This window comes from Muscardinus avellanarius, assembly GCF_963383645.1.
Source record: "Muscardinus avellanarius genome assembly, chromosome: 3".
In the NCBI taxonomy this organism is placed as follows: Eukaryota; Metazoa; Chordata; class Mammalia; order Rodentia; family Gliridae; genus Muscardinus; species Muscardinus avellanarius.
In genome coordinates, this window is record NC_137788.1 from 41,260,299 (window position 1) to 41,273,006 (window position 12,708).

The 12,708-nt window shown below is 34.7% G+C and overlaps 1 protein-coding gene across 1 annotated transcript in view; it reads right to left on the reverse strand.

Moving 5' to 3' along the window:
- The window catches only part of LOC308260079 (butyrophilin-like protein 2), a gene marked incomplete at both ends in the record, with an annotated part of 80,720 nt that extends 71,873 nt beyond the window's left edge, over positions 1 to 8,847 (reverse strand). The window contains 3 exons of the mRNA XM_080691410.1: positions 461 to 759; positions 1,085 to 1,426; positions 8,772 to 8,847. Coding sequence (XP_080547536.1) covers positions 461 to 759; positions 1,085 to 1,426; positions 8,772 to 8,847 — 717 coding nt within the window. The remainder of the gene's footprint in view (positions 1 to 460; positions 760 to 1,084; positions 1,427 to 8,771) is intronic.
- Between the last annotated feature and the right edge of the window lie 3,861 nt (positions 8,848 to 12,708).

Here is a 12,708-nt window from a genome sequence, read left to right on the forward strand (position 1 = left end):
ATTGAATTTTCAGGAACTCTTCAATGACAGTATTAATACTGAATATTAGATGATGGTAAACAAGGCTTTTGATTTTACTAATCATTTAAGATTCACAAAGCTATGAAATATGATTGTATTCATTATTAAAATGAAATACAGTTCAGAAAGATCAATGATATACTTTAAGTTACTGAGATAAAATTCTGTTAAACTTACGCATCGATTTTGTGAGGAACTAATGAGTCGATGAACATCAAATGACTTTAAAGCTGTAATGTGTGTTTTAATTATGAATTTTTGTTGTTCTTGTAATGTTTTTCTTCTGAAGGCCTTCTCTTAGCACCTGACAATATTTGTATTAAGAAATCCCATACCAATGATAAGAAGCTATATTCAGAGCATGCTTTGCAATGTAGTAAACTCTTTAATATTAATTATCTTACTAGCTTTCTCTATGTTTGAAGATTGACAACCAAACCCTGATGACTGAGTACTCACTTGGTAAGGTGACACTTGTTTGTTTCTCTTCACCTGTTAGAGGGTTGAAAATATAGCACATAATATTGTCCTCTGACGAGTTTATGAGAAGAGTCATCTTCATGTGGAACAATCCAGTTCTGTCCTGTGAGTATGATTTAGATGAATATGGAACCACCTCTCCCCTGCTGTCTCTCCATTCCATTTGAGGCTGTGGGAACCACCCTCCTGAGTGACACTCCACCATGAGTTCACCAGTCTCAGGAACCTGAACATGAATCTGTTTTTCTAAACCAGTTGCTGGTGAAAATGAGAAAGATCAAGTTATTGTGTTGAGGTTGGACAGGTAAGTTGAAAGGAAAACATTCTCAGTCATGTATTCTGCAATATAAAAAGATTTGTGAATCAAATCAATCAAATCCTCATTCCATTTACAAGTCAGAATAATTGGTCATTTTGCAATGTCTATTCACTAGCTTTTTCAGTAGATGAGTACTTGTAATTCTTGAAAAAAATTAAATATGAAAAAGAAAAGAAATAATCATGACATATTGAGTTAATTTCCACACATTTTAGCTTATTGAGCCACAAAGGCATTAGTATGTGATGTTCCTTGAGTACTTACCTGCCACACTTAAGTTCATGCTGGCCACATCACTGAAGCCACTATCTTCAAATGCACACTGGTATGTTCCATCATCAGAAATGCTGATATTATGAATCCTGAGGGTCACTTTGCCCTCACCCATGGCCTCTTTCACAAACTCTGTGCGATTCACATACTGAGGGGCAGCTTCTTCATGAACTTCATGCCCACCTCTGTATAGGTAAACAGTTTGAGAATGGTCGCCCCTGAACCAGCGCACCTCCATGTGCTCTGCACTCTGTTGGGAGAACAACTGGCAACTAAGATCAGCCTTCTCTCCTACTCTAGCCACCAAGTGTTTCACAGTTGCCATCAGCTTCTCTGTAGAAGGAGATAGAAACAAAACAAAATAAAATCTCAGACTGGCCACATACCACATATGGGCTCAGAAAAGTAACTTTGTCAGCCAAAGTTCATTTTCCGCAATAACAAGACAAAGAACTGAGGGTTTCTGCCTTCTAGGCTTGTTTTAATAATGCAGTGAGATCTTGGGTTTTCAAGTGTCCAGCATACAACATGTATTCGCTTAACAGTGTTCATTTCCCAGACAGATAAGCTCATCCCAAGACACAGTATGTGGGTTGCAAGCAGATCTTTAAAACAACAACAACAACAACAACAACAACAACAACAACATTAAACTTTTTTTGCACAGTGAATGATATTCTTGAAAAACAGGTGCTCAGGAAGACTATGTATAAGACCCATCTAACCTGCCCTAACTAACAATACTCACAGCTGGAGCTCCTCTTCTGGAATTGCTGTAGAAGCATGGGCACATTCTCCTAATTCACAGGAGAGAAAAAGTAGCATTCTTCTGAGCAGTGACTGACTTCTGAGAAAAAATATGGACCCAAGTCTGGCAAGAAGATCTGGCTAAGTGTGACCATCAGGCAGCAAGATTGATTTTTACTCCTGTGATATAAAATCTTAGTCCAGAAGACATTATTAAAAACACTCCAGATTTATCAAAATAAAAATTATGGGTATATGAAGAAAACAGTATAAAGACGTTTATTTTTGCAACACTAAATGTAAAGGCAAAATAATTGTATGTGTGTTGTTAATGGAATAGAATAATTAATAGTATTTGTTAAAACACAGTAAAGGAAGGTTTTATTTAGGACTACTGAAATAGGTTATAGGGATCATGAGTAATGGGATATTTTCAGCGGAGGAGAGACACTGGGTTCCACTCCAAATATAATATATATAGTGAGTGAGAATTTTTTACTGTGTGTGTGTGTGTGTGTGTGTGTGTGTGTGTGTGTGTGTGTGTGTAGGGAGGGTTTGCCCATGAATAAAAAATTACTAAAGGTAACAAAGTGGGCAAGGAATATTTCAACCCAGCAGTATTCTTGCTAAGAACAGACTAGGGTGGTCAGACATTTTAAAGATACTGGGTGAAGACCCTCCCTCATCAGTTATAGATGGTGATCAGATTTTGAGGGTGGGAGATTTTACTAAACTGACTATGAAAGTTCTTTATAAAGATTTGTCAAGAAAGCTCACAGATGGCCCTAAAAAGAAGATTCAGGATCTTGACTCACATTTGGTCAAATAAAAAACTTTGTCAGTATCAACAATGTAATGATTAGAAATTCATGCTATAATTTTACCACTAAAGATTACATAGCTTTCAAAAATATAAATCTAGCAATATCCCTCTTGCTGGACATTGCCCAAAAGAACAGATGAAGTCTTCCTATTTTTTATATTTTATTTGGAAACAGGATCTCACTAAGTAGCTGAGAGCCTCACTAAATACTGAGGCTGGCTTCAAATCTGCACAATCCTCCTGTCTCAGCCTCCCAACTACTCCAAGTACTGGGATTACAAGCATGCACCACCAGGCCCAGCTCATTCTTTCTTTCAAAATATATCCACTTGGAGGATTCTGGAAAGATGGTGGAGTAGGAAGCTTCAGTTTACTCTCTTCCCACTTACACAATTGTTCTGGTAGAATCCATCTGATATATGCAACTACTTTGAAACTCTGGACAAAAACTCTCTTGACAACCTGTGAATTCCAGGTGAAGACTTTGGTAGTAATGTGTGGTTAATTAGTTAAATTTAGATTTTAGCACAGTAGAAGCTGCCCATACCCTACCCTTAGTCTCTTGGTAGGCAAATACATCTATTCCTGAAGCAGTCTGAATATAGTTTGTGAAATCCAGAGTGGACAAAAAGGACACTATCCTCTGAATATTGGGAATCTATATGCTGAACATTATTCCTTCTGATCACAGAGGTGCAGACAAAAAGATGGTTGGTCATTGATGTACCTTCCCCCATGATTCAAGACCCTTCTTCTTTAGCTGAGGTAATATCTAGGGGATTTAAAATACTCTTTCTTCTTTTTCTTAGTTGGAAGCCAGACAGTTAAGACTGAAACATTCGAAATAAGCTGTTTATATGAAGAGTATTAGAAAGCAAATGCACATGCCCAGAGAAAGGCACAGATTCTGAAAATGCCCACTGAGACCTTGGGTTTACACTTCAGGGTGAATCTTGTCACACAGTCTACAAATAGCAAGAAAAAAATTAAAACAAAACAATTTTAAACCAAAGAGAAATTTGCTCTTTTAGATTTACTATATATTTGTGGTACTGGGGATGGAACTCCAGGGCCTTTCTTCCTCCAGGCTACATCCCTGACATATTTTATATTTTATTTGGAAGCAGGGTCTTACTAAGTTGCTGAGAGCCTCACTACGTAGCTGAGGCTGGCTTCGAACCTATGCGATCCCCCTGTCTCAGCCTCCCAAGCGCTGGGATTACAAGCATGTGCCACCATGCCCAGATATATTATTATATTTAAATAGGCAACTTTCAAAAAGAAATCACAATATACATAAAGAAATGCTGATATTTTCCATTCAAAAGAAAAATAACTAGAGACTGTCCCTAAAAGAGATCTGAGGGCTTATGTACTAGATAAAGATTTAAAAATTATTGTCTTAATATGCTCAAGGAACTAAAGGAAGATCTGAGAAGTGTCAATGGAATAATGTATGAATAAAATAAATAAAGAGATAGAAAACCTAAAAAAATTCTTAACCTTAAAGTAAAATAATCAAAATGAAAATCCACTAGAAAGATTCAAAGGCAAGCTTGAGCAGGCTAATAAAAGAAATTAGAAAACTTAATAATAGAACAATAGAAATTAGCATGTGAGGAACAGAAAAAAGTATTGAAGAAAACTGAAACTGGATAAGGAACATTCAAAGAGAAGAAATCAATGATTGTATATCTAGAAAAAATGAAAATGAAGTAGAAATTGACTCCTCAGATTAAAAAAAAAACCTGAGGGAATTTGTTACCACAAGATTTGTCCTTAAAGAAATGTTGAAGGGAGCTCTGTAAGATTAAATAAAAGTATACTAGACAAAAAATCTGAATCTGTATTAATAGTAATATCATTTAAAGTAAACTCAGGACAATTAAAAAACCAGTATTATTGTAACTGGTTTGTAACCCCATTTTGTGTTTTTGACACTAAATATATATAAATGAATAATAAAATAGAATGGGTTTTTAAAAAGACAAAAAAGCAACAAGCACATAGCTAGGTTAAGAAAAAAAAAGAAGACTTAAACAAACTTAGAGATAAAAAGGAGACAATCCAAGTAACAGCACAGAAATAAAAATTATGATCAGAGACTATTAAAAAAAGTATTTGTCGCCGGGCTTGGTGATGCACGCTTGTAATCCCTGCGCTTGAGAGGCAGAGACAGGAGGATTGTGCAGGTTCGAAGCCAGCCATGCGCGCTAACTTAGGAGACCCTGTTTCCAAATAAAAATGTAAAAATAGGTCTGGGAGTGTAGCCCGGAGGTAGAAGGGCTTCCAGGAACCCCAATACCACCAAAAAAAGTATTTGTCAAAAACTTTAAAAGGCAGAAGACATGGATATCTTTCTGTGTACATATCAACTACCAAAATTAAACCATGAGGACATGTAAAACAAAAACAGACCATAATGAGTAGTGAAATTGAATTTGTAATTAAAAATCTCTCAACAAAGGTTGGAACTGAATGGCTTTACTACTAAATTCTATCAAGTGTTCAAAGAATTAAAGTCAATTCTTTGCCAACTATTCCAGAATGTTGAAATGGTAGAAACTCTTCCAAATTCATTCACTAAGTCCAGAATTACAATGCTACCAAATGCAGAGAAGCAGACAACAAAAAAGAAAAGTGTATACCCATATCCCTTGTGAACACAGATGCAAAAATTAACAAATACTAGCAAATTGAACTCAACAGTACATCAAAAAGAACCTTCACCATGATAAAATTGGGTTTATTCCATAGATGCAAGAATGTCTCAATAAGTACAAATCATTGAACATAATGAATCACTTCAACAGAATGAAGGATAAAATCATATAACCATTTCAACAGATAAAGAACACTTATTTGATAAAATTCCAACATCCTTTCAGCTTAAAAATCCTGAACAAACTAGGTATGAAAGCTTTGCAGCACAACACAATAAAGGCTTTATATGACCCACCCACAGCCAACAAAATTCTGAATGTAGAAAGGCTAAAAGCATTTCTCACAATATTTGGAACAAGAAAAGGAATTAAATTAATATGAATTAAATTTTAGCAAGAAACATTAAGAAATAGAAAGAAATAATAGAAAGTTAAATAGGAAGGGGGAGAGTCAAATGATCTCTGTTTGCAGATGATAGGAATCTATTTATAGAAAAACCTTAAAGATTCCACCAAAAGTCTATTAAAACTAATAAGCAACTCCAGTAAAGTTACAAGACAAAAACGAACAAACAGAAATTAGTAGCATTTTTATACACCAATAATAAGATTTCTGAAAAAGAATAAACTCTGAAAGCAACCTCTTTTACAAATCTTCTGCACACACACACACACACACATACACACACACACACACAGTAACCCAAGTGCTCATCAATGGATGAATAAAAGAATGAATGAATAAACAAAATGTGGTATATCCACACAATGGAATAATATTCAGTCTTAAAAGGAAGAACATTTAACATATTCTGCATTACTAATGACTCTTGAGGACTTAATGAAATATGATAGTCATTAAAAAAACAAATACTGTATTATTTAACCTATAAGAATAAAAAATAGGGCAGGGGGTGTAGCTTGGAGGTAGAATTCCCCTGGGTTCCATCCCCACACCCGCCAAAAAATGGTTAAAATGATAGACTTTATTATGTATATTTTACTAAAATAAAAATTAGAAAACATATATTCATCTAATTTTTATCTCTTCTACTTTCTATTACTTTTCAGCATGATTCTAAGGGGGCAAGATAGTATAATACATAAGGTAATGAAAGTTTAGCAATGCTTTGCAGCCAAAATATCATAACCAATTGAGTAAAATCCAGAATTTTTAAAGTAGTGTTGCTGGGATCAAAAGTATTGTTCCCCTTTTTCCTTTGAAGGACGACTTAGTAGGGATGTAAAAGCATTCCAAATATTCACATGGATCCCCTTTTTAGAAGAAGGAAAAAGTGGTGAAACAAATGTGTTGGGAAAGTAGGCAAATAGAGTTTTTAGTTTGATACAGTATGAATAAAGCATGGCTTTATTTTTTTTGTATGGGAGTAAGAAAATGTAAGACTAAATTAAAAAAGAACTTTAATGGAATATCCAATTAAAATAATGGAAAATACGAGTGTAATGGTGCATGCTTGTAATCTCAGTACTTGGGAGGTTGAGGCCAGAGGATTGTGCGTTTCTTTAGTGATGAGAGGTGTTGTGATTAGAAACTGGAATGTTCCCCCAAAATTCATGTATTCATGGATTGCAGCAATGTCCAAATATAAAACTTTAATGAAATGATTGAATCATGAGGGCTCTAATCTCATCCACAGATTAATCCACTTGATGAATTAATCATTTGAATAAACTATTGGGAGAAGGTGAACACTGTAGATAGTCAGACATAGTTGGAGAAAGCAGGTTAGTGGAGATATGCTTTGTGGGACTGACTACATCTTGCCCCTGCATACCCTCTCTACTTTCTTGCTGCTATAAGCTGAGCAGCTTTCCTATGCCATGACCTTCCACTGTGGTGTTCTGCCTTACCTCAGGCCCAAAACAATGAAGCCAGCAGATTGTGTACTTAAATCTCTGAAACTGTGAGCCAAAATAATACGTCCTCCTTTAAGTTGCTCTTAGCAGATATTTTGGTCACATTGATTAAAAAAAAAAATATTGTCTACCCAGGTGTGGTGGCTCACGCTTGTACTCCCTGCGCGCTTGGGAGGCAGAGACAGGAGGTTCGGAGCTGGCTTAAGAGACCCTGTTTCCAAATAAAATATAAAATAGGTCTGGGAGTGTAGCCCAGAGGTAGATGGGTTTCATTCCCAGTACCACCAAAAAAAAAAAAATAAATACTATCTAGCAGAAGATGATGTGATGTATAGGGAGGAGAAACATTCTGCAGTTCTCTATGTTTCAGCCTTTTTTGAGCCTCTGCCCCCGGTGTGTAAACTTTATGAGCGTTCTTAATATTTCCCTCTTTAAGTGGAACAGAATGGATACAGTGGCAAACTCCACAGGGTAGGCTCTGGTAGAATAATTTCTCTTAAGGAAAGAACTTATTCAGATGAGCACATAAAAATGATTAATTTTACCTTCTTGTTAGAGGCAAAAGAAAATTTTTCTCCAGTATTCACTAGAAGAACTTGGTAGAAATCCTGGAATTAAAAGATATAAAAGGCCGGGCGTGGTGGCGCACGTTTGTAATTCCTGCGCTTGGGAGGCAGAGACAGGAGGATCGCGCAGGTTCGAAGCCAGCCGTGCTGGCTTAAGAGACCCTATTTCAAAAATATAAAATAGGTCTGGGAGTGTAGCCTGGAGGTAGAAGGGCTTCCAGGAACCCCAGTACCACCCCAAAAAAAGATATAAAAGAACACACACGCACACACACACACACAGACTCATACTTTATGGCTAAGCTTCTCTGAAGTTTTTAATGCAGACTTGTTCACACTGAGCCTCTAGCAATTAAGTAGTTGCAGGTTATATTTTCCTACCCCAAGTACTGGTTCCTCTAGAAATTTTATTTATTAATTTCTTCTCTAATATATTTCTGCTCCTGTCTAACTCTTCAATTTCAAAGGCAGTGATTTGCACTGTGACCTCACTTCTCATGGATCTAGGCAGAGCTGATAATTTTCAGGGATTTTTTTCACTGCTTTACTTGTTGTTATGATGTAGTAATGACTTTAAACTCAGTGCAGGGTCATATGTATGACTCATACAGAAGCAAGGGAATAATTGGTATAGAAGAGGGACTTAAGATAATGTAAGAGAAACCCCAGTGGAGCAAGGGAGGTGACATTGGGAGCAAAGTGAGAGGATAAGGATAATTAATGGAAAAATTAATTATATACATATTTATTATATACATATGTGAGGATGCCAATGCCAATCTCAGTAACTTGTATGAGGAAGTGGGGGAACAGGAAAGGACCTGGGGAAAAGCTCACCAAGTACTGTGTGTATGTATAACCCATCACATATGAACTACAGTATGATGTGATACTATAATGTACCAGTAAAAGTAATAAAAAAAAAACTTGACAGGACACTAGAAGTCTACTGTAGGTTATTTTCATAGCTGCAACAGAATAAAAAAATTAGATATTCTTACCTGAACTTGATGTCATCATTTGCAGGAGAAGGAAGTACACACAATATCCAGAAAAATAAGAGGATTTAGGCTTCATAATATCTGGTAAAGAAACTAGAATGAGATGCTAGATTGTCATATATAGAGCATAAATTGTCTAGGTGCATAAAATTAAATCACAATTAGAGGGACAACCTTAAGAATCTTTTCTTTGAGAGAATTACTCTTCTCAGCACTCAGTAAAATGACCTTTCTGATCAAGAAATAACATTTCAGCCTTCTGTCCCACTGGCTTATATTTTGCTGTTCCTTCTTTCACTTTATCACTTACTAAATGAACAGTCCCTTCAACAGATGCAACAAACAGTGCAAAATAAATATTCAAAGTGGTTAAATAGGAGTGAAAAACAAATGGCAAAGTAGCAGTGCCTAATTGTGTATGATAAGGTAAGAAAAGTGCCTTTTGTATTCTTCGTGCTTGTACAGCTGAGACCAAATTATGGTTGTGCTGAAATAGCTTGATAATACTTTTATATTATTTCTAACTAGTGAAAATGGTTAAATATTTTAATGGTCATACTTACATTTTAAAATATAAAAGTGTTTTCTTGGTTAATGAGCACTAGTAAAAGAACCACCCACATTCTTACATTAGAGAAACACTGGGTAATATGAAAATGAATGACTTTTAACCACTCACAGAACTAATATCAATTCCAAGTGACTAACCTAAAATTTGAACAAGAAAAAGGGTGCAAGAATAAAGATAATGTAAGATATGCTAATCTTGGAGAGACTCTGAAGGATGCCATATAAGCCTGCAATTTTATTTACTTTGAATTTTTGGACAAATTGCTAAATGTTATATGTATGCTCATGTGTGAATATAAAAACCTAGAGGAGAGTAAATATAATAGGTTTATATTATCTTGCAGTCCTTTCTTCCAGAAACTCAAACAGGCACTGAAAGAGCCAAAGACAGTCCTAAACAAGATTTTTCCTGCTTTTGACTGGAGAAGAAGAGTAGGAATTACTGTTTAGACAAAAACATAGGATGACTCTCTGATAGATAGGCACTATTGGAGATTTCCTCAATAAAAGCCCTAACGCTCAGAAAGTAAAACTGAAAATCAAATTAATAGACCTGAGGTAGGGTAGGAGAAATAAAAGTAATAGAAGTAATAGGTAGAAAGAAGACAAACATGGAGAAAAAGAAGACCATAGCTTTAAATCTGAAAACTCTACTATGACCCTCACTTTTACCCTGAAGTTTTGTTTTCCCTCAGGCTTATACTCCTAAAAGGTCCAGTAAATATTAAATCACAACTGGTGCATATATTTTGTTTGCTTACAGAATGTACATTAGAGTGATATGAGAGGTCTATGAGAAGTCTATGCTTAAAATTTTAAAAGGTCCAGTAAAAGAACCATGCTCACCCCTTCCCCTGCTCACCATTTGCTCATCCTTCACAAAAGACCCCTCAAGACAAGAGCTGTGAAACCTCAAATGTGTATCTCTCTTTCTAGAAGTGGCCCATGTTCTCCTTCGAACATGTATTTCTTACTTTCTTACATAGACTTCCATCTATGTCTATGACTGGTGCATGCTGAAATTCTTTTTTGTCATGTAAGCCCAAAACTCCACAGATCCTGAGTTGAGGAATCAATTCTTTCTCATGGTATAGTATGGCATAAAATTTGAAAGGTTTCTGCACTGTGATAGAAATTGTTAGGTATCCAAAGAGAAAAATCTACAGAATGGGGAAAAGAATCTTTGACAGCTACTCCTCTGATAGAGGACTAATATGTAGAATATATGAGTGAATCAGAAAACTTAACACCAAAAAAAAAAACCAAATAGCCCAATCAAAACATAGGCAAATGAATTGAATAGATAATTCTCAAGAAGGAACTAAAAATGTCCAACAAATACATGAAAAATGTTCAATATCATTAACAATCAGAAAATTCAAATCAAAACTACACTGAGATTTCATTTACTTCAGTTATAATGCTATTCATCAAGAATAAAATCAATAACAAATGTAATAAATGCTGGTGAGGATGTGGGTAAATAGGCACTATTGTACATTGTTAATGGAATTGTAAGTTAGTACAAGCACTATGGAGATAAGTATGGAAGCTCCTCAAAATCATAAAACACAATTACAATATAACTCAGCTATACCATTCCTTGATATTTTTTCCAAAAAAATAAAGTTCAACTACTACAGTGGCATATGCATATCCATATTTATTGTAGCACAATTTACAATAGCTAAATTATAGTAATTAAGTAAATTAAATTAAATTAAGTAAATTAAATAATAGTGTTGATATCTGTCAACATATAAATGGATAATGAAAATGTCATATATACACCTAATGAACAAGACTACGTCATATGATGAAAAATGGATGGAAGTAGAGAACACTATGAAAAATGAGATCTGCCAGGTTCAGAAAGTCAAGGGTCTTATGTTTCTTTCATGTGTAGAAGCTAGAGAGAAAATAGAAAATAAAAGGAACTTCAGATAAATGAGAAACCAATAGAATAGCAGAAGGGAATTAGGGAGGGAGCTGGGTAGCAAATAAAGTTCAAGAAATGAACTAGTTTACATAATGTTTTATCTATATGCAGAGGTATCACTACCAATGTCACTAGACAAGGGGGAGAAGCAAGGAGAAGGGATGAGGAGAGAAGTACCTCATGTGATGTGTGAATATGTAAATATGTTACTTTGAATCCACTATGCTGTATAATTATAATGCCCCAATAAAAATATTTAAGAATCAATGGAAAAATAATTGTTCTTTGAAGATATGGTACTGGGATAATTTGGCATTCATATGCAAAAATGGAATAATATAAAATTTGAAAACTGTAAAACATCTAAAAATCAATCAAATATCTAAACATAAATTTATAAAATTCCAACAAGAAAACAAAAGAAAATCTGCATAAACTGTTACTGGGCAAAACGTTCATAGACATGACACTAACAAACAATACACAAAATTTTGAAAAATCAATTGAACTTTATTGAAAAATGTTTGTTCAATGAAAGGTATTATGGAGAAGAGAAATACAGTATACCTACTTGTATAAAATTTTCACATATTAAAAATCTGACACCAAGTGCTGTATGCATGTATGTCACTATCACCCTGAACTACATTATGATATGTGACTACAATGCACCAATAAAAGCATATATAAAAATATGACAGTTTGTATCCCAAATACATTTAGAAAACTCCCAAACCTCAACAATAAAAAGAAGCACCACCAAAATCTTAAAACTGAATAAAATATTTCATCAAAAAGCATATATATGGCAAAAAGACACATGAAAAATAATAAAAAAAAACATGTGTAACAATAACCAAAGTATAAAACCAACCTAGATGTTTATCAACAAATGAATGTACAATGAAAACATGGTATATGCTAAAAATGGAGTTTAACTCAACCATAAAGAAGAGCAAAATTATGACATTTACAGAAAAATAGAACTAGAAACTATTATTCTAAGTAAGGACAGCCTGGTTGCAGAAACTCAAGGGTCATATATTTTCTCTCATAAGTGGAAACTAGCAAGAAAGTAGAAAATTAAATGGATTTTATATGAATAAAGAAAAAAGACAATAGAATAATAGAATAATGGAAGAGGATTGGAAGAGAAAGGAGAAGAAGAAAAGAGGCTTAGTGAAGAAAACAGTTTAAATGCTATGTCCATATATGAAAGCGTCATTACCAATCTCCCTAACAAGGACAGGGAGCAAAGTGGGGGGTGGGTTGGGATCTGGAGGGAATCACACAAAATACTGTGTGAAAGATAAACACCTGTTCATGAATTAAAAAAAAAACCAACAAGCTAAGAATATTGTTGCAATAAAGTATCTGACATTTGTAAAAGAGAAACTCTAAATGTGAGTTTAACTTAAGTCTTTTAGC